This window comes from Botrytis sinoallii (assembly GCF_014898435.1).
Source record: "Botrytis sinoallii strain Bc 23 chromosome Unknown BSIN_016, whole genome shotgun sequence".
NCBI classification, from domain to species: domain Eukaryota; kingdom Fungi; phylum Ascomycota; class Leotiomycetes; order Helotiales; family Sclerotiniaceae; genus Botrytis; species Botrytis sinoallii.
The window spans coordinates 75,249-101,355 of NW_024066043.1; the positions used below are offsets into that span (position 1 = coordinate 75,249).

General features: G+C 43.9%; 6 protein-coding genes across 6 annotated transcripts; 3 read left to right on the forward strand and 3 right to left on the reverse strand.

The window, feature by feature from the left end:
• Positions 1 to 349: 349 nt before the first annotated feature.
• Positions 350 to 1,998, forward strand: EAF02_008385 (uncharacterized protein; the record flags this gene model as incomplete). Its single annotated transcript, XM_038904433.1, has 5 exons — positions 350 to 442; positions 874 to 1,032; positions 1,090 to 1,503; positions 1,613 to 1,753; positions 1,810 to 1,998. The coding sequence occupies 5 exons, from the start codon at positions 350 to 352 to the stop codon at positions 1,996 to 1,998; spliced, it is 996 nt and encodes a 331-aa protein (XP_038755490.1).
• Positions 1,999 to 3,908: 1,910 nt separating this feature from the next.
• EAF02_008386 (uncharacterized protein) lies at positions 3,909 to 8,736 on the reverse strand (the record flags this gene model as incomplete). The annotated part of the gene is made up of 4 exons (XM_038904434.1): positions 3,909 to 5,174; positions 5,238 to 8,189; positions 8,241 to 8,440; positions 8,493 to 8,736. 3 exons carry the CDS (start codon positions 8,734 to 8,736, stop codon positions 6,705 to 6,707), a joined length of 1,929 nt encoding a protein of 642 aa, XP_038755491.1. The 3' UTR covers positions 3,909 to 5,174; positions 5,238 to 6,704.
• EAF02_008387 (uncharacterized protein) lies at positions 5,366 to 6,628 on the forward strand (the record flags this gene model as incomplete). Its single annotated transcript, XM_038904435.1, has 1 exon — positions 5,366 to 6,628. One exon carries the CDS (start codon positions 5,366 to 5,368, stop codon positions 6,626 to 6,628), a length of 1,263 nt encoding a protein of 420 aa, XP_038755492.1.
• A 426-nt stretch (positions 8,737 to 9,162) lies between the features above and the next one.
• On the forward strand, positions 9,163 to 13,657 carry EAF02_008388 (uncharacterized protein; the record flags this gene model as incomplete). The annotated part of the gene is made up of 2 exons (XM_038904436.1): positions 9,163 to 13,142; positions 13,198 to 13,657. 2 exons carry the CDS (start codon positions 9,163 to 9,165, stop codon positions 13,655 to 13,657), a joined length of 4,440 nt encoding a protein of 1,479 aa, XP_038755493.1.
• A 522-nt stretch (positions 13,658 to 14,179) lies between these two features.
• On the reverse strand, positions 14,180 to 17,125 carry EAF02_008389 (uncharacterized protein). Its single transcript, XM_038904437.1, has 7 exons — positions 16,146 to 17,125; positions 15,992 to 16,085; positions 15,867 to 15,933; positions 15,427 to 15,813; positions 14,938 to 15,376; positions 14,435 to 14,604; positions 14,180 to 14,381 (listed from the first exon to the last, which is right to left on the reverse strand). Exons 1-7 carry the CDS (start codon positions 16,220 to 16,222, stop codon positions 14,356 to 14,358), a joined length of 1,260 nt encoding a protein of 419 aa, XP_038755494.1. The 5' UTR covers positions 16,223 to 17,125; the 3' UTR covers positions 14,180 to 14,355.
• Positions 17,126 to 22,710: 5,585 nt separating this feature from the next.
• EAF02_008390 (uncharacterized protein) lies at positions 22,711 to 24,995 on the reverse strand (the record flags this gene model as incomplete). The annotated part of the gene is made up of 2 exons (XM_038904438.1): positions 22,711 to 24,416; positions 24,971 to 24,995. The coding sequence occupies 2 exons, from the start codon at positions 24,993 to 24,995 to the stop codon at positions 22,711 to 22,713; spliced, it is 1,731 nt and encodes a 576-aa protein (XP_038755495.1).
• Positions 24,996 to 26,107: the final 1,112 nt, after the last annotated feature.

A 26,107-nucleotide genomic window follows, 5' to 3' on the forward strand; every position in this document is an offset into this window, starting at 1 on the left:
TAGAGGTTTGGTATACTGGATTGAAATCAAAAGAATATCATGGAATGTGATTGACTACAGAATATTTGAAACTTTCAACTTCGATATTGGAATGGAAATCTTGCTCTTCCATCTTCAAATTTCCCACCAATTCACAAATTATTGCTTACCCCAATGCGGCGAAGTGGGGTATTTTAGACTGTCTGACTAAGCGATATTTTTCATTTTGTTTGGGCGGCGTGATCTTCAATGCCGGACAAGTTTTAAAAACCACAACCAATTCACATCTTCTAACAAATCACAGAGGTAAGGTGGGATTGGAATCAAGACTGAGTCTGAGAGTACAGTTTGGTAGACGCGAGTTGAGCATATGGCGGAGTCAAATAATAAGAGGAAAGAAAGATCTGGGGGCGGCGGAAGAGATGCGAGAGATGGGGATAATAGAGGGGGGAAGAGAGCTAAGGTATGTGCTTTCCTTTTTTCTTTCTAAATTCATGGTGGGTTTATGTTTGGGGCGAACGCAGAAGGGGGGGGGAACTGAAGCAATTGGATATGAATTGGTGATTGTTTTGGCGGCAGTCGAGAAAGGAAACGAATTGAAGTCTTCGGATTAAGAGTGGTCCCTCGGCGAGATTGACTGCCAAGGGACCTATTCTATCAGATTTACTTGAAAGAAATTTTCAAATTCGTGATGGCTCCAAGACATGCAGACCAGAGCATGTTTTCTGTTTTCATCATCAATGAGATGTTGCAACTAAGTGGAAGAGGGCTTGGGCAGGCTGTCAGTTTTTGATTCAAGATTGCTGTAGTCCTTCAAATTGGTTCTCGCGCTCGACGATATATTCTTCAGTTTGACCTCATTTGCCTCTCCAAAATTCCTGACTTCTTATGCAGGGTGGTTCAAATGGCAAATGGCAAACTCCACATCAGCAAACCAAAATGGCGTCTAAGAGTGGTGGGAAGATAGACCCAGGTGACCAAGGGATTTGGGCAACGTGCGTGAAGGGCAAAGAAGGAAAGGCGACAGAGGAGCTGAGGAGTCTACTCGAGGAGGTTGGTTATCAAGTTTTAGTCCCAGACTTCTACCGGTTTATGCTAAATTGCAATTAGTCTGCTGAGAAGTACTACGGTATATCCGTGAAGTCAAGCAACGAAAAGGGGGATGAGGAAGACGAAGACGCTACCGAATCAGTCGATGATATCGAAGCATCCATTCGAAAAGAAGTTGCAGCGCATAAAGATCCCGCAGAGAAGCTTTTCTCAGCAATTTACCTAGATATTCAGTGCGTGCTGTTTTTCAAAACACGATCGCCAATAGACCCAGCCGATCTCGTCCACAGGATGTGTGAAGATGCAGCATCGGGCGGGGTGAGAAAATTGAGGTTTGTAAATCGTCTAACTCCAATGTCAATTATTGGGAAAGCAACAGAAAAAGGCATCGAAGAAGTCGGACAAGCCGTGCTAGGTGCTCATTTACGACTTGCTGGACAAACCGCAAAATCAGAAGAAGTTGCTGCATACTCGGTACGTATTCCTATTTTGCGTATAGTGCTGCCACGACATTGAAGTTCTAGCCTCGAAGTTTGATTAGATTGTTTGACTTTTGGGTCAACATTCATTAACCGCATTGCAGTATGCTATTCGACCCACGATACGCAATCATAGCACATTAAAGCGGGATGCCGTGATTAAACAGGTCGCATCTCTGGTGGATGACAGTCATAAAGTCAATCTCACTAAGCCAGACAAAGTGATAATAATCGAGATTTACCAGGTAACAGATGCAAACCCACAAATGCAGAGATCAACATGCTAACTTGCATTGGCTAGACTATCTGTGGTATGAGTGTCGTTGGAGATGACTGGGAAAAGCTTAAGCGCTATAACCTTTACGAGCTCCAGTCACCTTCAGCGAGTTTAAAATCTGGGGGACTAGCAGATGCCAAAGCAAGAGCTACGCCCGAAAACGTAATTACAGACGAGACTCGGGCTCTACCCGAGGAATCAAACGGCAGTTAATTGTTTTAGATTACTAGCATGACCTTGTATCACCTATGCCAGTTACCATTTTCCAGAGATGAGATGTGGAAATGTTCCTCGTGACGGGAAGGATGCAATATATCAAAATCGGGCATTGGAATACTTGCGCATATCTCATACCAATCGATCTGCACAGGCGCTTAGATCAGCTTACCTTACTCATAAATCTTATCATATCATTTCATGTCATGTCGCATTCAAGTTCCTCAACAAACCCGTATCTAAAATCCCACCCTTTCATTGCAGGCGATAATGGTGCATATCCGGCTTCTAGGGCTTCTCGAGGCACAAGTTTGACCGCTACATTTACAGCTTCTCAAGACTTTGATCCATGTGAATGTACCTAGATATTACCCTTGAAGCCTAGAAGAGTGAAAAAACGTGGACTGTGGGGAATTTTGCATCTGGAAAACTAATATCCATGATCTTGATCTTGATCGAATCATCGACATACTTCAAGCGTCACTCCATACTGCATGTGCATAATGCATATTACAAGTCGATGTAAAGTACATAGTGATCACAATATTGCATTATCTAATATGTCACCAAGGCCCAGCTGAACTGAGTTCTCTCTCCCGCATAAAATACAACGGCGCCTTATCTACAACTAGAATTCTTTGTGTGATGATATGCAGATAGCTCGAAACTAACTGTACCTTTCCATCTTTAATGACACAAGCAATGCCTACACGTGTGAAATATTTTGCAAGTTTTCCCAAAACTTCAGAAGTGTTTGTACTAAACACGCGTACATGGTGTATGCAACCTCGCTACTACTGGGCGCTCCATCGGGGTTACATGGTTTCGCACTCGGGCCAGTACTGAAATGGGAGCGGCTAACCTGATCGGCTGAAATTAAACGAGGGTGGAACTGATTGATCCGAGGAATTTTTTTGGGATGAGAACGGTGAAATGAGTTAGTTATTAGTATTTGAGATTGAGATTTGGGGTGTGGTAGTAGATTGGTGATCTGGAAAGGTTGAGATGGCTATATTGATGGGAATAGGAATAGAATGAATACTCGAACATCAGATGAAAATACCTGGGGCTCCTCCAACGAGGTGGTGGCTTTCTTTCTTCTCAGCATGCATCACACTCCGTTCGAAAGTACGTACCTGGGTATGTCACCAGATTCATATGGCTACAGTTCTCTCGTAAATCAACGTGCATTCATTTTCCCAGTACCACACGTGTTTAATATATTCTTCCTTCTCGTCGGAACAGATGATTAGAGGTGGAGTGTTAGGACGATATGTCCTAAGTCCATATTTCAACACGGAAAGATCTGTTTCTAGTGTTGGAACCCATATCCACTTCAGCTCCATTGAAGGATTTCATGCTCAAGAGATTTTTTTCTTCTTCTCCAATTTCCTTCGCCGATCCCCCATTTCGTTCCTGTGCTGCAGCATGTGTTGAGTGCAGCTCTCAGAATTGTCGGGATTTCAGATTTATGCGTTCAATGCATGAGTCCGTATTGGAAACGTCTTAACACTTTTGCAGCATCACTCAGTGGTATGTATGTAGTGTATAGGTGTAGTAGGTATATGTATGTGCATCAGTAGTAGATGTAACTCGCAATCGCACTCGTAACCGATACAAAGTCGATATCAAGAACTGATGAACAGGCAAAAGATATGTATGGATGGGATGGCTGACCAAATAATCCCATACAACCTACACCTTCCCGATGTAAAAGCTCGCTTATTCCCAACCAATCGTAGAATTTAAATCGTACTTCCCCCCTTGTCTATATAACACAACCCAAGGGAAAGGGATGGATTACCATGGATAGTGTGGATGTACCTTTTGATGTTACCTCAGGCTTAACATACCCCCACCAATTTAATCAATTCAAATTCCACTTCCAGCCACTACACTTACAACCACAAATACCAATCAATATCAACCACTCAAGAAAAATACGACATCTAATCCGTTCTTCCTTCGTTCATGCCCGAACTGCATTTACCATCTTTACTTCCGCATCTACATCTACATCTACATCTACAGCCCTCGGTATCTTCTTGCATCAATGCCAATGTCTCGGGGACCAAAGTTCTCAACATCAACATAATCTCTAATCTCGACTCTCGACAATCCCGTAATTGGATCGATGATAATACATAGACCGGGATATTGAAGATCTTGTTACCCATTATGATCTAGTTCTCTAACTTTTACCTACATCGAACACCCCGTACCTGAAGTCTCCACATCTTGCCAACCAAGCTTCCAAATTCCAACACTAGACACGATTGTTATTCCATGGCGGGAGCTATCTAAGAAAAGACCTCCTATACACGCCTCAAGCGCACTCCACTAATTTTCTAGATTCCATTTTATCTTGTCACCATACATGAATGATTCTCAAAAATTGCCTTTCTAGTACAAGTTCCATGTCCCGGAGAAGTTCTCCCCCAATATTCCAGAATCCAGAATCGTTCAAAACAACGCCTTAATCTCACCTCCAATCGGTTGTCTAAACCTTTTTCGTCCAAATCTCCGTTTCTCGTTAGAAAAGTGACATCCATCTTTCGCTTCGAGAATTACTTTATATCTATTTCTTCGTCGATAGACCTACAGAGTACTAGCTATACAACGACAAAACAGATACCCGATACAGCTCAAGTCTATCAATCATCCACAGTTATCCACAATCAATCCTGTCGCCGATAAGATTCCAAGAACTTCGTGTTTTATTCCACTTACCCATTTCAAAGAACTATCCATTATTAGGAAATTACCCAATTCACGTTCTCTTACCCGCAGAACACTTCAGGGTTCTCAAGGAGGTGGCTGCCTTGCATCTCTTCGCAGGCACCAATATTTTGTTGAGTACCACCTCAAGGCAACCAATACCCAAACACCAAAGAGCACGAGCATTACTTTTACAACTGTACATCAATACTTCGATGCAGAACAATATTTCTACCTAATCACATAGTTTGGGTGTTGTGCGTCCCTTCCACCGCCGATCTTCCAAAGATCTAATTTCCAGTATTGTGGAGCTCAAAGGAGCCAGTTGCCACGGACTTCATCACTGCAATTGGACCAATCGAAACACACTATAAGCGAATTGACGAGATCAGAGTGCCGCCAAATATTCCTGGCCAACCTTATACATATCATATTAAGGTAAAAGCCAGGCAAGGCTATTATCCGAGTCAGTAAGCAACCGAGAACAGCTACTGCCAGATTACAGCAACACGGCATACACATCATATCCCTATCAATTTGCTCACCCTCATCCTCAGGCTGATCGAACCCACTGACTCCACTTTATCCCAAAACCATACATATCCACATCTCACCCTCATATCTGAATACAACCTCACTGCTCATAATGGCTTCGTACAAGACTGCCGTCCCTGGCAAGTCCTTCAAGACGTCGCTTATGTACTCGGTCCCAGTACGACGTCTTAAGGAGATACTTAGCCATGTGGTACCGGATATGAAACTAGGAAGTGTCGAAGAATTACCCTCTACCCAACTACCCAGACTATACACGCTCAACATGTCGAATGACAACAAGCTTCTCCTATCCTTTGCGCCCAGTTTAGCAGTTCGTCTCTTGAGACACGAGACCACGCTTCAGTACTCTGAAGCAACCCTCGTACATTTCCTCGATACATCATGCCAAAAAGTCAATGGCATGGAAGACGTAGAACATGATTTAGCATCCATCAAACTAGAAGACGTGATACCGAAAATGCTCAAGCATTCATCCAATAACCGAGAGATGGCATTACCATACACAATATTCGAACCGACAGCCGGTAAAACACTTTCTGCACTCTCAGTATACCTCAGTCTACCCAACCGGCGCCTCATCGACAAACAAGTCGGATCTCTAACTCGAAGCTTAGCTTCCCTCACATCACCCAACGGCACATTTGGTACAGCAGCTCGAGTCCTCCCGGATCCCTTCAAACAATCGCCCCCTTCAGCCCCGTTAGGCTCAGGCTCCCCAACATGGTCAGAAGCTTTCAATACATTACTTGAATCAATTCTACGCGATGGAGAAGATATGGCCGTCTTACTTCCATACGATGTAGTGCGATCACACTACCAACGTCTATCTTGGCGCATGGACGCCGTCAAACTTCCTAGATTGGTACTACTGGATCTGGGCGAGCGGAACGTAATGATCGAGAATGGAATCAAAGAAGGCAGTTCGCACATCCCGACTGAAAGTCTCAAATTGACAGGGCTGCGAAACTGGAGTCAGGGTGTCTTCGGAGATCCATTACTCTCAAATGTTTTCGAAAATCCTAGTGAAGGATTCATGGAAGGCTGGAAGGCAGGTGACGAAGATGATCTCATCGAGGACACAGGAAATGCAGAAGTACGATTGTTGCTCTACCGCTGCTACAGAGCTGTACTGGGAATAGTGACAGAATACTACCGACCCCAAAACGACAGCAGTAGACGCGAGTTAGAAAACCGGAGGAATTTAACCGCTGCTTTATCAGAACTGGAAAAAGTGGATGTTGCAGTCAATGATATGCTCAAGAGAGCGCGAAGCCTGAGTTCGTCTGTAGCCCCGGAGGCGGAGAGTTCCAAGAGGCAAAAAATTGGTATCGAGGATTTGGTGGATGAAAATTGAGGCATACCAGCGAATTTTTGATGTAGTTAGTGATACCCAAGCAATAGTCAAATATCTTATAATTTTTGTTCGATCTTTATTCAGGTCTCTTTCCACGACTTCTCCCTTCGTCATCTTCGTCGCGAGGTAGTTTCATACCCATCATACCTAGTAGATTGCCCCCGGGCCCAGCCATGCCTCCTTGATTCTTGAAACTCTCTAATAGGTTTTTCGCCAGATTAAAATCGATATCCAATTCCTCATCGCTTTCTTCCTCTTCCTCGTCCTCCTCATCTACTTTTGCTCGTTGCTTCCCTTTTCTAGTGCCCATCCCCTTTCCGGCGAGGGTAGCAATCTTGCTTGGGGTTGGATCTAAATTGAGCGCTCCAGCTTCGTTCAACTCTGCTTCCATCCTCTTCATCACTTTTTGTATCTCCTCCATCTCATCGTCCTCTTCATCCTCATCATCACTATCGATTTCTTCAACCCTGCGGGAATTTCCTGGCCTAGATCGAGATGCAGGCTGATCTATGTCATCCGTTGGCATACCCATCATCTCTCTCATCATCTTTGCAAATTCCACTTCATCAAAGCTAACATCTTTATCCTCCTCGCTGTCTTCATCATCATCGTCGTCGTCTTCGTCGTCTTCGTCGTCATCGACATCCATCTCATCCATTTCAGCACCGTCAGGACCGGCATCATCGTCGTTTAGGAAAGCTTCGAATCGTTCCACCATTTTCTTTAAATCAGCTTCAGTCTTTGCATCACCAAATCCTGACGGGGGTTCCGGTCCAAAAGCTCCAGGTATCCCAGCCGACTTCTTGTCCTTGTTCTTTCCATCTAGCTCTCTCTCGAAGTCCTCGAAATTGATGTCGAGCCATTTCTCATCGTCTTCTCTCATATTGTCCTTCCACGTCAGAATCTCGCCATCGTTAGGAAGATTGGAAGCATCTTCCTCGAGATCCTCTAGAAGTATATTAATCTCTCTAACGGATCGATGATCGGCATTTTTCGGATCTGTAACTAGCATTTCGAATCCTGAGGTGATCTTCATTCCCATTTCCAGTCGTGTAAAGTCATCCAATCCTGCGCCGTTCTTTGGCGGTGTTAAAACATCCTTCCATGCAATAGGGGCAGAAAATTGTTGCGATTTCAGTTGTGCATAGAGAACTTTTGTAAATCGGGTTGAGACGATGACTAAATCCTTTGGAGGAAATGTAAGTTTAGATGAGAGGGACTGAAGAGGCTTGAGTGCAATTGGATCGCGAAGATAAAACGCTTCGACTGCCGGGGCTATAGCGGTTGGGCGAAGATGTAGTATGTAAGCAACTTTCCGCGGTACTGTGATGCGAGCATGATGAAGGGATGCTGTGATTTGGGCCGGATAATTTCGCAAACGATAAAATGCCTCTTCTTCGATCATGGGTGAGTGTATGAGTATTTCTGGGGTCGAGGATATGGTTTTGCGGGCTTCTTCTAAGGTAAGTGATCGAGATATTGGGGCAGTTGGGGTTTTAGTTGAGGAATCAGTGATTGCACGCAATGGTATAATGTGAAGAGCATTATTATGAATCCATACCTGCTGGGTGTCAGAACTTGCTCCTTACTTTATGTGAACGAGAATACCCACCCTGTTATCTGCGATTTCAGGATTCAACCATCTTGGTAGAGCATTTGCAGCTTCAATCAGTAGAAACTCGCCATCGGAGTCCACAACTTTGATCCATAATGTGGGAAATCGACTGCTCAATTCTTTAAGTATATACACAATAAGCCATTCGTCTTCGACCGAATCTCCATAATTTGTAATCCCGTTAAGATACATTGAGCCTGTCACATCGTTAATCATTTGACGCATGCCAATATATTGTGGATATCGTACCTTTCTCATTCTTCGTTTCCAGCTTAAAGCCATCCCGTTGCCATATATAGTCTTTAGTAAGATCCTTCAGAAGTTTCAAAGACTCTTTCCGCACATCCTCTAACTTGCTGAGTAAATCCTTTTGTGATTTTAACTTGGAGTCAATGATGTAAAGTGAGTATTCCACACAATCATCGGGAAGTCTTTTAGGGAATCCATTGAAACCTTCATCGAATCCCTTAAAATCATCATCGAGCCCATCCATATTAGCAATATTCGTAATTACAGAAGCTTCGATATTTCAGAAAGCCGACGGTGTTGACCAGAGACTTTCGAAGTTTGATGAGGCTGAACATTCGGTATGATCGTTTAATATCATTGGCACAATAAAAGAGCCGTGCGAGGTGTTTGTTTTGGCAACCCGGCGCTAACCTCTATTGGAAAGAACGTAAACAATCGAGACCATCGCGTATCTATCTATTGATATCATTTCAGAAAACTTCAATTCTTCCCACGCGTCCCCAAAAACCACAATTTCGGCTTATTCTTTTACAAATGCACTTTGAGTAAAGACATTGCCTTTGGTTTGGGGTCAATCGCTATGGTCGCTATTCTTACATCTTTTTCACAGTAAATTATAAAGGGTTTTCTTACATTAATTTGAGTTTCAAAGCTCACAACAATTTTCATAATGGTGCAAGCCGGAATAGCAGGGCTTGATACACCACGAACGGCTCTTGGAGATGCTACTTATCTAGGTAGTCATGCCCTCGACTTCGATATTTCACAAGAACAGTCTTTCCAGTCGCCGTCAAAAGACAACAACCTAGTTTCGCAGATGCAAAATGGCCGCCGTGGTGTCAACATTCGCACTCCCAGAAGTCGCACTACCCTTGGGGACAGACGAAATTTGCCAGCGGGGCTTGGGGGAGGAGAGTTCACACCTCTACTGAAGAATGCGACGATGAATAGCACTCGTCGAAATAACAAAGAGAACGTTCAGGCAACACCAGCATTTCTTCGGGCGGGTGGATTGGACAAAATTCAGGAAGGTTTCGGCCCATTACCTGCTGGATCAGCATACGGGGACGATTCAACAAGAACGGGTTCCTTTATGGCTGGTACTCCAATGCCGCATATCGACAGTAGTACAGCCTCGACGCCGGCAGCTTTACTGCCCCGGCGAAACGAGGGGCCTGGGGTTCTACAAGATGGAAACCAATTGTCACTACGCGAGCAAGAAAACGTCATTGACAGAATTGAGAAGGAAAACTTCGGACTAAAACTTAAGATCCATTTCCTGGAAGAGGCCTTGAGAAAGGCAGGGCCGGGATTCAGTGAAGCTGCACTAAAAGAAAACACTGAGCTTAAAGTTGACAAAGTTACCATGCAAAGGGAGTTACAAAAATTCCGAAAGACATTGACTGCAGCCGAAAAGGATGTCGAGCAATATCGACAACAGATTCTGGATATGCAGGAGAAGTTTAAGAGGAGGCATGTGAGTGCCGGGCAACAGGAAGAGCTAGATAATTTGCGGCAAGTTTTGGAGGAGAAGGAAGATGAATTAAACCGAGTGCGAAGCCAGGAAGACAAGTACGCCGATATGGAGAACAAAATCGACGATTTGGAAGCAGACCTACGCGAAAAGGATCGGCTCATTAATGACAGGGAAGACGATATTGACAATTTGAAGGATGATGTTCAGAAACATGTTGGAACTATCTCTAACTTAGAAACAGCCCTGAAGAAATCGCAACGCCGAGCGATAGAGTTGGAAGAGAAAGCAACGGGACAATCCAATGAAGAGCTCAAAGAGGCCGAGTCATTGATTAAGGAATTAGAGCATGATGTAGAACGCCTGAGAATCGAAGCCGAAGAAGCTAAAGAGGATCACCAAGAAGCCATTCGAGATAAAGAACGTGCCGAAGCCAATCTAGAAGAACTTCAGGATGAGCTAGCCAACAAGTCCATCACAACTAAAGGCTTGAGTCGCCAGATTGAAGAGAAGGCCAACCGTTTACAAGACGAACTGGAAGATCTTCGAGAACGACACCAAAACTTGGAGCAGCAGCATGCCGAAAAAACACGTGAAGTCAAAAAATGGCAAGAGAAACTGGAGGACTTGAAACGTGACAGTGAAGCGAAGGAGCAGAGTCTTCATGATAAAATTGACTTAGTTGAAAATGACTTGGATCAGACTATTCGTGAGCGAAAAGCTCTTGCTACTCGACTCGAAAGTCTGCAAGGATTACAGAGAGATTTCCAACAGAGGAATGATGAGAAGAATCTCCTCCAGGGCCGACATGACGCTCTGACAGCTGAATCTGCTAGTCTACAAGCAGATTTGGCTCAGGCTAAAGCTTTAATCGAGGATCTCGAAGATAAATTGTCACATGAGAAGAGTTTGGCACTTGGTAACGAACGTGACGTGCGGGATCAATACACAGAAGAGATAGGACGCCTTGGTCATGAAGTTGAGGACCTCAAAGCAGAAATCCGGGAGAAAGAACGCCTATACGATGAAGACATTGAGAACTGGGAGACCGAAAAACGCAATCTTGAAACCCAACGAGCCCGTGCCGAAGAACAGGCGGCAAGCCTCCAGAAAACCATCGATCGACTTCAACAGACCGAAGGTTCTTTATCTGGGAGAGAGTCGAAACTTCGAGAGGCTATGCGCAGCGAGAAAGAGAGGCACGAGAGTCAAGAAGCTCTTCTTACACGCCAGATAAACGAGTTGAACGAAGATGTTCAAGATCGTCGCAAAGCATTGGAAGAGTCAAGATCCGAACTAGCTAGTGTTCGAGAAGAGCTTAGACTCAGCCAGCGTGCGCAAAGATCCTTGGCTGAAAAGATTGAGGGTCTGGAGGATGAAGTTGAGATTCTGCAGACCAGTCTTGACGAGGAAACCGATCAAGCCAATCAAGATGTTAGTGCTGCCAGACACGAATCTGACAGTCTTCGAAGACAGTTACAGACTCTTAAGCAAGATCTTGCGAAAGCAGAAGCCGCAGCCACCAGTGCAAGAGCAGAACTGGAGGTATTCCATAGCGACTTCCAAGCTGATCAAGGATCGAAAGAGAGTTTGAACAAGCTGTTACAGAATCACGAGGCCCAGCTGTCAAAGGTGCGATTGGAGAAACAGAACTTGCAAGACCAAATTGGCAAAGTCAACCTCGAACTTCACTCCCTCCGATCATCGAATGCTGAACTCAAGGCTGAGAAAGATGAGATCTCGAGTCAACTGAGGGCTTTGAAGCAACAAGAAGACGAAACATTCCGTCTCGAAGAGGAGAGAGTTGAGCTTCGAACAGCCAAGATGAAGCTTGATAACGAAGTTCGCCGACTTCGTGAGGACCACAAGGTTGCCGTGGCAGAGCAAAAGGCTATCGAAAAGGAGCTGAATGAAGAAATTGAGAGAGCCAGTACCGAAGAAGCTCGCCTCAACGCTGAGATTCAGGACCTACATCGTATACTCCGCGGCTCATCCGAAAAGCGGGAGTTAGCTACAGCCAGAAAGACTATCAGCAAGCTAGAAGAGCGAATCCTGGAATTGGCAAGTCAGCCAGCATCGGGTGATCAGCATAGCGAGAATTCTCACGAATTATCTGAAATTAAACAAGATCTCACAGCATTGCGTCAAAAAGAGAATGAATACATTCAACGTGAAACCGCCCATAAGGATAAGGTTAAGGTTCTCAAACGACAAATTGCTGAGCTCGAGCGTAAAGTTCACGAGACTGATTTGGCACGTTTTAACGTCGCCTCTTCGCCAGCTTCGGTTGGTGGCTCTACTCATAAGGAAATCGGTCTACTTCGTCATCAGCTTTCAGAGGCACATCAGTCTCTCAAAGATCTTCGTTCCCGAATGAAGGAGTCAGACAGAGAAGCAGCACGAAAAATCAACGCCTTGAACATCAACTTCCAACATCAAGAACAAAGTTGGGAAGCCGAGAAAGACCAATTGGAGCGTCAATTGGATGAACTACGCCTTACCAAAGATGAGCTCTCAACGAGGAATGCCTCTTTTGAGGCAGCTATCAACAGACTCAGTGACAAAATCGATCGTCTCCAGAAAGCTCTCATGGCTGAACGTGCAAATAGTGGAGAAAACCACACTATTGCTCTTGAACGCAGAGACCTCCACGAAATGCTTCAGGAAGCTCAAATTCAACGCGAATCTTTACAACTACTTATCAAGGAACGTGAAACTGCAATCCAAAGTGTAAGCGCCAAGGAAGTTGAGCTTCGCAGCAGTCTCCGTCGAGTCCGCGATGAACGTAACCGAGAACGTGCCAGGGCCCTTAGCGCCAAAGAGCAATTGGAACTTCTCGAGGAGGAATACGTCAAGTCGAAAGAAGACTACATCAAGGCGAAGAGTGAATGGGAAGCCGAAAAGCGCACTCTTAGCAGCGGTGTTAGATTCCCAAATATGTCGATTTCGTACACCGAAGACGAAATTCAAGCATTAAAGAAGGACAGAGATGAACTAGAGAAGCGATTTTCGAAAGAAATTGAAAAGAGAGATGACAAACACGGAAAGGAGTTGAAGGGTCTGTGCATGCAAATCGAATGGATGAAAGCCCGTTGTGCTCGAGAAGAAAGCAAGCGCGCTGATTTGGCATACGCGAAGAAATATCTGACCGCCAAAATCAGCATGTATGATGCATGGTAAGTTCCCCCTTTTCAAGTCCGCTTAATACTACATTCACTAACATCCCACTAGCAACAAAGCTGATCTCCGCCTCCTCCGCCAAACAAGTTTGATACCCGAACCAGCTCCCGCCCCTAAACCCAAGGCCACGATCCGCACCGTAGCTTTCTTAATCATAGCCGGTCTCCGCATGCGCAAAGGTGCAGAAGCATGGGATCAAAATAAGAAAATCCACCAGAAGATACTCGGAAAATTAGAGGTCATGAGAGCTAATCGAGCAAAGAGAATTTCGTCTCAGGAAAATGCAGCAAGAGAAGAGATTCCAGGTTCATTATCGGCAAGGAAAGAAAGCTCGGGATCGCGCTCTGTATCTCGTGCTGGATCCAGAGATGTATCGCGGAATGCATCACCCGTCAAGGCAAATCAAGCACAACCGATCGTCAATCCGGCTTTCAGTGTCGCGAGGAAGAGTAGTCTTAAGAGTGCTGTGAGGGACATCTTGAAGGAGAGGAATGAGGGGGTGAGGGATTGAGTGGAGGGATTGCAGTAATGTTTGGGTACTCTCTTTTATTTTTCATTCCCTATCTTAGGCGTTCTTTCCAAATCATTTCTCTCCTCAAAATTCCTTTGTCGAGTAATGAAATTTGTCAATGTTAGGATAGCGGGAGTATGAATGCAGAAATGATTATATGCAATATGCATTGGAATTGTACTGAATTGGGTATGGGAAGGTCGAGTTAGCAAAATACTTACTGTATCTTTTTGGAGTTGAGGTTGAATCAATTGGGGATCATAGTTATGTTTCATGGTATACCGTGGATTAGGATGGAAATAACTTATAGTAGTTGGGTCTATGGCGTGGAGAAATAAATTATTACCAGATAAATAATACAGTCTTAGAGAGCATCTCGGGTAAACAATCTTGAGAAAAACGTCTCAGTGGCATAGTATTCATTATCCATCCATCCCAGTCCTTACTATCATTCATTTTGCCAAGGAAAGAAATATGCCAGAACCAGCCGTCAAGTCCTCGATCCATCAAATCCAAAAAAAAAAAAAAAAAAAAAAAAAAAAAAATCATAAACCCGCAGCCCGTCATTGTTCGTTCCCATCGAGCAAATCGTTCTTCATAGACCTCATAGCTGCATGCCTTCCCAATTCCCGTCCACATGCATGCCTTAAAATGTTGTCCCTTGCATCATAAATCCTTTAATACATTTGTGCGACTTTTTACATGACAAAGAGAAGATTGGTGTCTGCTGTCATTAGCATCACTAGACGGACTATAAAGGCAGGGAGGGGGACATACTCAACGGATGACTACAACTGAGTTGCGGTTTCTGGGTGTACTTAGTAGCGAGTTCGTCTCTAATACTGTTCAAAAGTTGAACGTAACTCTGTTGTGGATTTTTCTTCATGGCGCTAATGAAAGCCCATGACATGGCACCAGTTGCTTGTGCAGCGATGGTAGCATCGGCTCTGTATGCAAATCGTCAGTACCTATTCATGACCAGAAATGTAAGAAGGCATATGGATGAAGGTCGGCTAGGTCACTCGACCCAACGTAACTCGCGGCCCTTGGTCTGTATCTTCGCCAGACTTGGCTACTGGTACAGACCTCGGGCTTTATAAATTAAACGTGACTATTTCTATGTACATGTATGACCATAATAAGGTTCAGTATCCAGAAGATAGCATAAACTCCGACGCTAATAATGCCACAAGACGCCCTTGCAACACATTGTGACAAGGGGTTCTCCTGTTCTTCAAAATGCTCATCCATAACAATGACACGGTAAAAAATATACTGACGATGTTTGATCATCCTTGCTTCCAGACCACATAATCACATCAGCGGGCGATGTTTTGGTAGCCAATGTCTTGTTATAAGCATCATCTCCAGTCGTTGCTTTCTTGAAGAATCCCATCAAATTGCTTGCAACACCACTCATATCACCTTGACTGTAAGAAGAAATAACACCAAGAAGACCTTGGCCCGCTTCTTTCGCAAGATTTGGTTCTTTGAGAACTCCTTGAGTGGAGTAAACATATGGCAAGTCGAGGGCAGTTCCGGAATGACACGAGTCAAAAATTGCTGTCAATCGAACACCAGGTTGCAGAGGCTGGACCATGATTCTATGCATCTCGTCGTCGACAATGTGACCAACTTGTCTGAAATCGACTGGGTAAATAACTTCATCGTAACCATCTTCTTCATCCCCATCCAAATCCTTGGTTTGGCCACCATGTCCTGTAGACGTCAATACAAGTAAGTATATTTATACATGTTGAATCACTTACCAGAATAATGGAAGAATAACGAATCATTGGGTCGAGCATCCTTTACCAACCAATGCATGGCTCGTAATATATTTTGCTTGGTAGGCTGACTCATTGGATTTTGTTGATCGTCCGTAAGAAGAACCATATCGTCCCGCTGATACCCAAAGTTTTCATGCAAATATGATGACATATTCTTGACGTCGTTGATACATCCACGCAATTGACCACGCTGACCGAAATAATTGATACCTATTAGGAGTGCTTTGCGTTTTCCTGTGCAGTTGGAATATTGAAAGGCATATCCTTGAGGGGCACCTTGTCCAAATGAATGCATTCCCTGTGGTGGTGGTGGTGGAGCATTCTGATTGCCATTTGTATATGCGTTTGAGCTGACCGAGGGCATTCCTGGGTAGAATAATCAGTATTTCTGCTACAACTCCGAGATCATTTTTGCGAACCTGGGCTGCCATATTGTGGCGCGTTAGATGGCACACCATTGTATCCGCCGTATTGCTGAGGAGGGGGCTGTTGGAGAGAGATAATTAGTATTAGGAACGAACATCTGCGTGTGTGAACCTCTTACTTGAGAATATCCATAAGGCTGTTGTGGAGGCGGAGGTTGGTGATATCCGTAGCCTCCGCCTTGGGGAGGAGGAGCTCCATATGTTGGTTGAGGGCTGACGAAAGTAAGTGAGAATTCTAAGAGAACTGCATAGAGAGGAGGAAATTGATCCTACGGGTAGTAGGGTTGGGGCGGGTACTGCTGGTTTGGTGCTCCATAGCCTCCATTATTGTATCCCGGATACCCAGACATATTGATTATGGACGTCGACGTGATGGAATGTTGTGAGCCACGCAAGATTGTTGATTATTAATTGCTTTTTGTCGGCACAAAGCCGTGACGAGGGGTAGGGTGATAGCTTGCGGAAGCGCGACCAGAATGAACCGGATCGAAGTGATATGATGTCGAGAGACGAGATCGATTGATTGATTGAGTTTTGAAGGCGGACCGGCAGATATCTTTATAGCCGGTAGAGGAAGATATTCTTAGCTACCAGTAGGTTCCTGGTAATTAATTGAATACGTCGATGTTCCAACGTGGGGCAGAATTGCATGGAGGTTGGGTTTGGTGTGTTTAGGAACAGACGGGAGGGGAGAATCGGTCGGAAGATGCGATGCACAAGGTCGTGATAGGCGGGTACACTAATGTGCAATAGTGATAGTGAGGTTTGCTGATTGATGGATTAAGTGGTGTTGTGCTCTGGAAAAGGCGAGGCGCGCTGGGCAGTGTATGTTCCGTCAGCGAACAGGGGAAAGATCTGAATGAGTAGCAATAGCAGGGCTGAAGATTCTCTTCTTTTTTTTCTCTTTCTTTTTCTGCTTCCGATGCGGATGCAGATAGATGCAGATGCAGAGACTGAGAGAGAGAGAGAGGTGTAGAGATGCAAGCAAGATTGAAAGGGGGAGGAGAATGGATTGTAATAATAGATAATAGACAAAAGACAATATGTAAGTAGGTAAATATGTATGTATGTGGGCAGTAGGAAATCAAACAAATAAACAGACAAAGCCAATCATTAGATATAAATAAATGAGACTTATTATATCTCTATTGAGAATTCATACTCTACCGGGATTATGATTCGAATCAAATTAACTTAAAACGAGTAAAGTAGAAAGGGAGAAAGGTAACATTCACAATTTGACGGTAGGAGTAGGAATAGGAAGGAGTATGTAGGAGTTGACCGTTCAAATGTCGTATTATGTATCTCTACATGATTTTGATTATATTATCTATACCTATGATCCTCCAGATATGAAATTCTCGAATTTACTACATCTGATATCTCTGGTGTCTCTGATATTCTGATATTCTGATATCCTGATATCCTGATATCCTGATATCCTGATATTCTGATATCCTGATAATAGTCAACCTTGGAATGAGTAAGCAAGTGGCTCACCAATTCATCAATCAATCCATTCGCTACATACTAGTAGGTACTTGCCGCAAACACTCGAACTACACCTGGGCAACTCTTGATATATCTAGGTAGGTAGATATACATACCTACATACCTACATACCTACATACCTACATACCTACATACCTACATACCTACATATCTACATACCTACATACCTACATACATACATACATACATACATACTACAATACACCCATTCCAATCATCCATATTGTTCAACTACATTGATATGTATATCACATCTTTTCATTCAAAGTATTATCAAGTAGTGGGAAATCACACCATCAACCTTACATCCACCTCATCGTTGAAAGTTGAGGGTCCTAATACATCGCATTGGTGCATTTGCATTTGCAGGTTACAGTACATCTATCCATCATATTTCCCCCATGTCAAGGAAAGATTTGGGAAAAGCCACTCAAATCTATCTTCATGCATGCTTTCATACCTACATATCCATCTCTATGGCTGTCTTGCTGACATCAACAATTGGCTTGGCTTGAGAGGCTTTCACAGTTGTTCATTGACACTATTATTACCTAACTTCAGTATCTTCTTCGTTTTGAACCTCGTACGTATTATCCTAGGCATTGATTATTTAGTCAGAACAGCACCATTCTGTATCACCTTATTCTCACATCTCACGTCTCACGTTCTTCGTCTTCCTCTTCATCTATCTTCATCTTCCACTATGTTGTCTTTCAACATTGCTTCCATAACTTATTCCCCCTTACCAGATTAAGGCAACTTATCCAGTATTAATTCACATTCTTTTGAGGCGCTGCATATTCTTGAAGCTCACTGCATCTAATCGGAGAGACCGTGTTTCTAAGGGTATACCTTTTCACGGGGCAACGCGCGACCAAGAGTCAGGAAAGCCGACACACGAGATTAAAATCTCGTGCATGTTAAAATTATACCGGGTGACAGTTTGGGTATGTTAATCTGGTGTCACGTACCCAATGGATCCAGAATTCGAACGCATATGGAGATAGCATATCATGTCCTGCTGAAGAGGGTATCAACGCAGCTGCAAGCCATCTATGGCTTAGGTCCCTTGTATGTGCAAAATTAATCAGATCTAAGCTCGATCTTGCATATCGGTCCGGTGCTTTTCGGAAGAAGAATTTCTCTGCAGATAATCCAATATCGGCACAATGACGGATGAGGAAGATGAAAGCCCAGAACTCTCATATCCTTTGAACGAACATGGTGGTTAATGTGGATGATTTCGGACGGAGCGTCCGAAGTACCATTTTCATGGCTGGCGTGGTCGTGCATATATCCATATAATTGGCCAAGATATCTCGTCTAATGTCAGCCACATAGGTTCACTTGACGTGCTGCTTTATTGCTTGCAAACTTTTGCCTTGCGCCGAGGTCTACCGAGGGAGCGAGGTTCAAGAGCAATCCACAGAGTTTCACGAAAAGCAGCGACGCGGTGCTCCCCTCCCCTGAAGGATGTCTAACCTCTTGCAGAACAGCAACAACATCCATCATACAAGATACCATACACATTGACAGGTACCGGTTCTTTCCCTTCACAAAGCAGACCCTCATCTCATACAGTTTGAGAAACTCCTTAACTCAATTGTCCAATTATCTTACAAGAAACCGGCAAAACTTGCTTGAAAGCTTTGAAGTTCACTGTTATCCCAAGTCACCCACGTCAATCTACAGTTTTTTTTTCTATCTTCCCCATAACTTACCAATGTTCAGATTCGTACCCTTTACCTATACTTTCAGAGCAAGAAGTCTGCCTTTGAGACCTCGAGAGCTAGTCATTCCGAGAATTCCTTGTAGCCAGCAGAATTGGCTGGTGTCAAAGTCCAAATCACCGAAAATGATATCTACGTAGAAGCTAGAAACAGTGGATCTTAAGCCCTGCCTGCATTATCTGCTGTCAGAATCTTGTTTCCCACGTTTCAATGTTGACTCCAGATCTGTTGCCGAGTATGCAAGCCTGCGGCATGTGGCTATGTACAGGCGTTGAACTTACTTTGGTAGCTCTTGTGTTCTTATTCTTCATCTATCACGTCAGCTAGAATCTTGGCGCCAACTCACTTTATCAAACGTTGCTACGTGACATTGATGTGTGGATTCTTGTGTAACATTGCTCACCAGCCCCAGCCCTACGAGCCGGCTCTTTGATCATATTGAGGTTGAGGCTCCCGCCAGTCGATTGTGCAGAGTAGGGATGATGCGCAGGACAAGGTTCTTCTGATTAAGCATGGACCTACCTCTACTTGATCAATGTGCTTCTCGAATTATAAGACACACATCAATATTAATCATCCCCATTTGTGTCTTGTTTTCCAACAACTTTTATCACAAAATGGGTATTCACATTCCATACTTCCAGACATTATCACATTTAGATTCTGTGGGAAGATGAGATTTCGCCGCCACAATTCTAATCTTGACAGCGGGTCCCCAGAATGTTTGAGCAAGCTCAGGTCGCCGAACACATTACCAGATAACAATTTGCGGTGCCCCTATGCTGCTGTGAATTTTCACACTGTGGGGTCCCGAGGACGTACTGGGACTTTACAGGTTAACTGATTTGCCACCCTGCACTCGTTGTGACCAATCACGTAGTGCTAATAGAATTATCATATTCTAAGCAAATCTACATGGTACATACTGAATAGGGAGGGAGACATGCAAACATTGATAAATGTATACTGCCAGGTGCCAGCAAGCAAGCATAGTGAGCTGGTGATAACTAGGGTGGTGCACGCTTTACCCCAAGCTTCGATTCTTATCCTATGCTTCCAACGTGGTTCGAATTCCTCGAATAAACTGTTTTGTATCAACTTGTACGTGATACTAAGTTATATCGCAGACAAATTTCACTCGATTGAGAACGTTCCACGGCATCTGAACTGTCACGTACAAGCTTCCAGGGCTAAATCATTGTAACATTGACGCCTGTTACTGATAGCCCGTATCGAGGGCATCGAGCCAAACACTAGCGTGGCACAATTTGTCACCATATCAAATAATAACGTTGCATACATCAACCAATTCGATGCAAGTTGTTCATGGATCATTCAAGACAATACCTCCACCCAAACATCAGAGAAACACTCGGGTACTTGAATGCAGGGGGCACAAAGAAGTACGAGCATGTGCGACTCCCGTCGTTCTTTCCAGACTGAATGCAGTAGCATCACCGTTGATCATGGTACTTACCCCGAGATCACGACCGGCGGGAGGCTTCCCCTGACCAATAAACCGCAATGTAACTCTGGATATCTCCACTGAGTGGCCACGAATTCTTGCCTATTGGACTGCAACATACTTCTTGTCAAGTATACTAGTTGATTGGACTCCAATTGGGCGTTACCCATCCCCCTTTCTAATGCAGTACGAGCGTTCTAAAAGAACTCACAACATTAACGCGTTAGTAGCAGCTGATAGGGCCGCTTGAAGTACAACAAGGCTCCAGAACATCGATGTAACAAAGCTCCTCAAGTCACATCCATACGAGTTGCAGGATATTGTTCTCAGCAACACGCCACAGGGTGACAACTTCCATAATCACAGGCAAACTTGACACCCGCAAAAGGTTGCGTACCCGCTTGGTAGGAAGATAAACTAAAACTCAAGAGTAAGTTATGGAGTATAGGCGCTTCGGGTCGTTTGCGGCGTTGTCCTTTCTTTTCATAAAGAATATGCAGCAATAGGACTTAGGTGAATTCCTATGATGACTTGTACTGACTACCTCGTTTATGAATGATGACAGTTGAGTAAACTAAACAAATCTAGCTCTCGTTGAAATGTCTAGTCTAGTCTTCTCGGTACAGTTGTTTTCTCAACGCCCGGATACCTGCATGATCCAAAGCCAGGTGCGAATTTTACAAGCAACATCTAATACCGGAAATATTTGCTTTATTACTACTTAGATACTTTCTATCTACACTAATTCCAACGAGTTCGAATAATAGTGTGTCATGTGCAGCGCTTGAATGGTTATTTCGTCTCACGAGTTTCGAAATCTCGAATGCTGGACCTCAAATTCTCAAGTCGTATCAAGAATCTAACAACTACAACACAAAATCAGTGAAATCTCTTTTTGCCATATAAATATTAAGGTTAATGTTCACTTTCTGATTCTTATATCTTCCACCGACTTAGCTTTCGCTCATTCAGGATGCATTGGCACTTCACACGAACAAACACAACATCGAGACAACGCTATTCAACGTATTCAACCGTTGATAGATAAAAGACATAGCGTTGCTACAGCAAATTCTTTTGTTTCAACGCACAAGAAGGGATATTTGCGCTTAAACCCAACAAGATCAAGAATTTCCAATGCGATTGATCTCTCATCCGATACACAATAACAAGCTATACAAAAACGAACACTATCTATCTCTTCAGGCCCAGCACAACAACATCGACATGGATGAACAAAAACGAAGCATCCTCGCGAAATTCCTCTTGTGACATTCGAGGGATTTTCAGCTCTAAACATTAGAATGTGCTCAGAGTAGTGTTAGCGAACAGCGAACAGCGAACAGTACTTATATTCCGTATCCAGGATCGCCAGAAGGGGTTTATAGATGTAGACTAGAAAACAAATAAACAGATAAATTGAAATCGCATCATCCATACCTCCCTCCACCTACCTGCTTTCCATCCGCACAGCACTGGGTTCTCGAGAAATATAAGCAACTGGGCGCGCGTATGAAGTGTCTATCCTATTTTCTCTCGCTGGTTTATATATGTATTGATGATCTGATTAAGAGGTCTTAATACATTACATGCATGTATGCATATATCCTCCTCCACCTTCCTGCATTCAAATCTCCGCTCTCGAGAGCCATATTGAACATTCAGTTGGTTTTGCAAAGAAGTTAAAAATACATTTCGTTTCATAGCGTGTTGATTAAGACATATACTTCTACCTACCTGCCTACCTTGTCTAGTTCCAATCGTCAAAACTCCAAGCCGGATCGGATACGTCCTGCTCTCATCCATCTCGATTATTCAGCAAGCATCTGTGATTAATTTGTGACAGAATGTAATCATGCTCATAAATAAGCTCACTTTGATTTTCATGCTCGTCTATCTATGGTATGTATGTATGTACTCTTCATCCATTCATCCATTGGATCACTCGTCCTTTTATCTCTCCAATTTTCGATCGTCCCTCGCTGGCTCGCTTTCGCTATCCATTCCATTTCATTCATCCGCATTCAAGCACGCTTCAGAATATGCAAAAATAGCTCACTGAGCACAAATCCAAATCTATCTACTAAAAGATTCCACGGGCATGGCATCCTCTTTCCAAATCCCCATTCACTTACTTATCCATGTCCATTTTCTCTTCCCTTTCTCCGTCCATCTTCCCCTGTCCGACTCCCTCCTCCCTCATCCCCCAAGCCATTATTCCCCAGATGACACGCATAGCCTCCACCCTATCCTCCTTCTTGAACAAATCATACCACTTCGTCCTCCAAATCACCGTTCTCTTATACCCCCGTTTTCCATCTCTCTCTCCATCTAGAACCTCAAGAATCTCCTTCCCAACCCTTCCCCTCAGAAAACTGACATGGTGATTCAAACAGCTAACCAAGAATACCTCGTCCCAATCCCCCTGTACACCACTCGGTTTTCCAATCGCCATGTAACGTACCTTTTTATCCCACGTGCTGGTCGGGGGCATCATTTTGCGGTAATTTTCGTACATCTGAGATTGGCCGCCTTGACGCGTTGTGCGGAGTTTCTTCTGCGGGGGACGTCTTTCCGAAGTGATGGATTGAAGATATGGGAGGGAATTTATACCGCCGATTTTAGATTTGATATCGGACATGAGGGATTTATCTTCCGAAGAGGAAGATGTGATTTTGGATTTGATTTCAGACATGATAGATTTATCTCCTGAAGATGAAGAAGCGGATGAAGAACTAGAAGAGGTTGCTTCGATTTCTTTGCCAATAGGACCACCTTTCCCACCACCCCAGCGAGGAACAGTAGTCCACCATTTCCCCTCACCAAAGGGCTTTTCGATTTTTCCTTCACGATTCCGTTGCTGAGCCGTGAGCAGAATCGTGATTACTTCACGAGCAAGATCTAAATTGGAATCGAGGGGAGTGCTGAAGGATGTTGACGACCGACATGAGAGAGCTGCTAAGGGACCTTCAAGGATTCCTGCGCGAGAGGAGTTTCGGTCGGTAGGGGAACGGTAGATCATAGTAATGCCCATAGCGGAGAACTGAGATGGAGGGAATGTGGGTTGTGACTTTGGTGGATGAATATGGAGACGAGGTTCGACACGTGGAAAAGAGACGTTACAGCCGAAGTCATAGGCGACAAGTTTTATGAAGGAAGTCGCAAGACCTTGACGGAATTCGTGAGGGAGCTGGGAACCAGTGCCAGTCCGAACGTGGGTTTGTTGATGGAGCGGAATTGGAGCTTCACCTTCTTTGGTTTCTCCGATTTGATTCTCGGCACCATTTTCGGCGGCGTCAGAAGGAGGGGTGGTGATTTTTGGAAGAGAAGTGTCAACCCAGTAGCCCGAAAAGACTTCCAAATTCTTGTAGAATTCATACGCATTGCCTAAACGAGCTGCTGGTGTGCCCTTTATTTGGGGAATTCTCCGGACAGTGCGAAAAGCAGCTGTATTGTCAATCGAAAGTTCCCTTCGGCGGTCCAGATAAGCTTTCGCTCCAGGACCTTTATTGCCATTACTTAAAGGCTTTTTACTTGCTGTAGTTGCATCTTCTAAATCTTCCTCGGAGACATTTGTCCATTCTTCATCTGGGGGAAGAAAGGAAGGATCGGGTAAGAACTCCTGAGGGGATACATTTGGGACGACGTGAATACCTAGTCTTTCGAAATGGGACAATTTAATATCCGTTGGCCGATGAATAGTCTGAAGAAACGTGACTAGGGGTACATCGTCCGAAGAAACATGCTCAGGCGACTGGGGTGTACTTGAAGGGAACGTGAGTGGAGTTGGTGGTGGGATAGTCCGAGGCTTACCATCAGCTGTGGTAGGTTGCGGTGCTGTAAAAGAGTCAGAATATTGAGCTTTTCTGAATATGGATCCTTTCGCGTCCTATTTCATGGGAAATTTGGATGATAGTATGGACGTTGTGAAATGCCTAGACGGCTAAATAGGATGGGTGTAGGATAAAATGAAAAGATGAAACGAAAAGAAAACGGACGAAAAGAGCTTGTATGGGTTTGCAACGGTTTCATGAGATGATCAATAATGTGAATGCTCATTATTGATGTAGTAGTGATTCGTGAAACTCTGAAGACTTTCAGACACGCAGTGATTACCAAAACCCCGGAGGAGAGGTATCAAACGGGATGACCGTAGCTTCTGTCGGGGGTATAATGAAGATCTCATTATGATCATGCATGGGAGGACCACATGATAAAGGTTGCAGATTATAGATTTAGAATTGAGACTCCCATCCAGATCTCAGAGAGATTTTAGTGTAATGTTGAGCTCAGTATGGAAAGCTTAAGGAGGTTGGCAGGCACGAGGAAAGGCCCGTTTCAGAATTATAAAAAAGGGTAGTCGAGTAGTATGAATATATTTCAATGCTTACCAAAACTTGCAAAATTACCGAACATGATGATGATGACGGTGATGATGACGATAGCGACGGTCTTCCTTTTCCCCGGATCGTTTCTTTTGATATTCTGAGGGGTTATTGCCTGGAGCTTTGATTCTCACCCACCCTTTAAGAATTTAAGAACAATTAATTAATCAATCAATGCAAACCCCTCGTAGAATCCGAGTGTGGAAGAATTGGTATATCCCAAAGATGTGTTATTAATATATTCGATACCAAATCGTTGATTGATATATTTGACGTGAAGATGACTGACAATTGAGGGAGATACTTCTGGTGCGAAGTCTCTTTCGCTGCGATGTTGCTTGATTGATTGTTATGGAGAAAGTTACTCTGGCTCCTCGGTCGATGCTGGGGCAAAGTCGCGTGAATTATGCATATGCCATATGTTGTCGTTTCTCAATTTGCTTCTCTTCCAATCAATTGCTTGATTATAGTGGATGATGTACTCGAGTTCTTGTAAGGTTAATTGTAAACCAATAATATGAGTGTGCCGTTATTGGCCTTTGCCTCTGCGGAACATGTAAGATCTTACAAGGGCAAAGTTGGAAGAGTGATTTACTCAGATGGAAGGACTAGCACGAATAACGAGGACCAGTTTCCTATGGAAGTGAAGTGATGTGAAGTGATGTGATGTGATGTGATATGATATGATATGATATGATATTGATGGGAGTCAACGATACTGGAAAGGCATAGATCATACACGTACAATCAGATAGATACCTGAGTTCAAGACTTGAGTTTGGAAACCTCTTCTTTCATGCCTAGGTAGGTAGTGAATTTTACACATCAATTGTAATTTGTAGCTCATCTGCTATCTAGTCATTCACATTTTGGGTTTAATAAGATGGTGCCATTTGGTAGATTTGACCCCAGATCATCTCACAGAAGTCACGAGTCAATCTGGTTACTTATGCATACCTACTCAAGTATGCCAATCTTCTTCATTCAAACTATCATCATATCTGGCAAAGCATCGCATCACCGTTCAAGCTCCGGATATTCCGCTTGTTGACTTTGCACCAGTACATTCATATACAACAAGGTAATGAAATAATGCCATTGGCAATGTCACCGGAAATCTGTTCTGTTCATATGTATTCTGCG

Coding starts and splice junctions, on each gene's coding strand:
- EAF02_008389 (XM_038904437.1), bottom strand. CDS start 16,222: ATGTCTGGGTATCCGGGATACAATAATGGAGGCTATGGAGCACCAAAC. Junction 15,377..15,426: donor GTTATTCTTCCATTATTCTG/GTAAGTGATTCA, acceptor TGACGTCTACAG/GACATGGTGGCCAAACCAAG. Junction 14,382..14,434: donor CAGTTGTAGTCATCCGTTGA/GTATGTCCCCCT, acceptor TAATGACAGCAG/ACACCAATCTTCTCTTTGTC.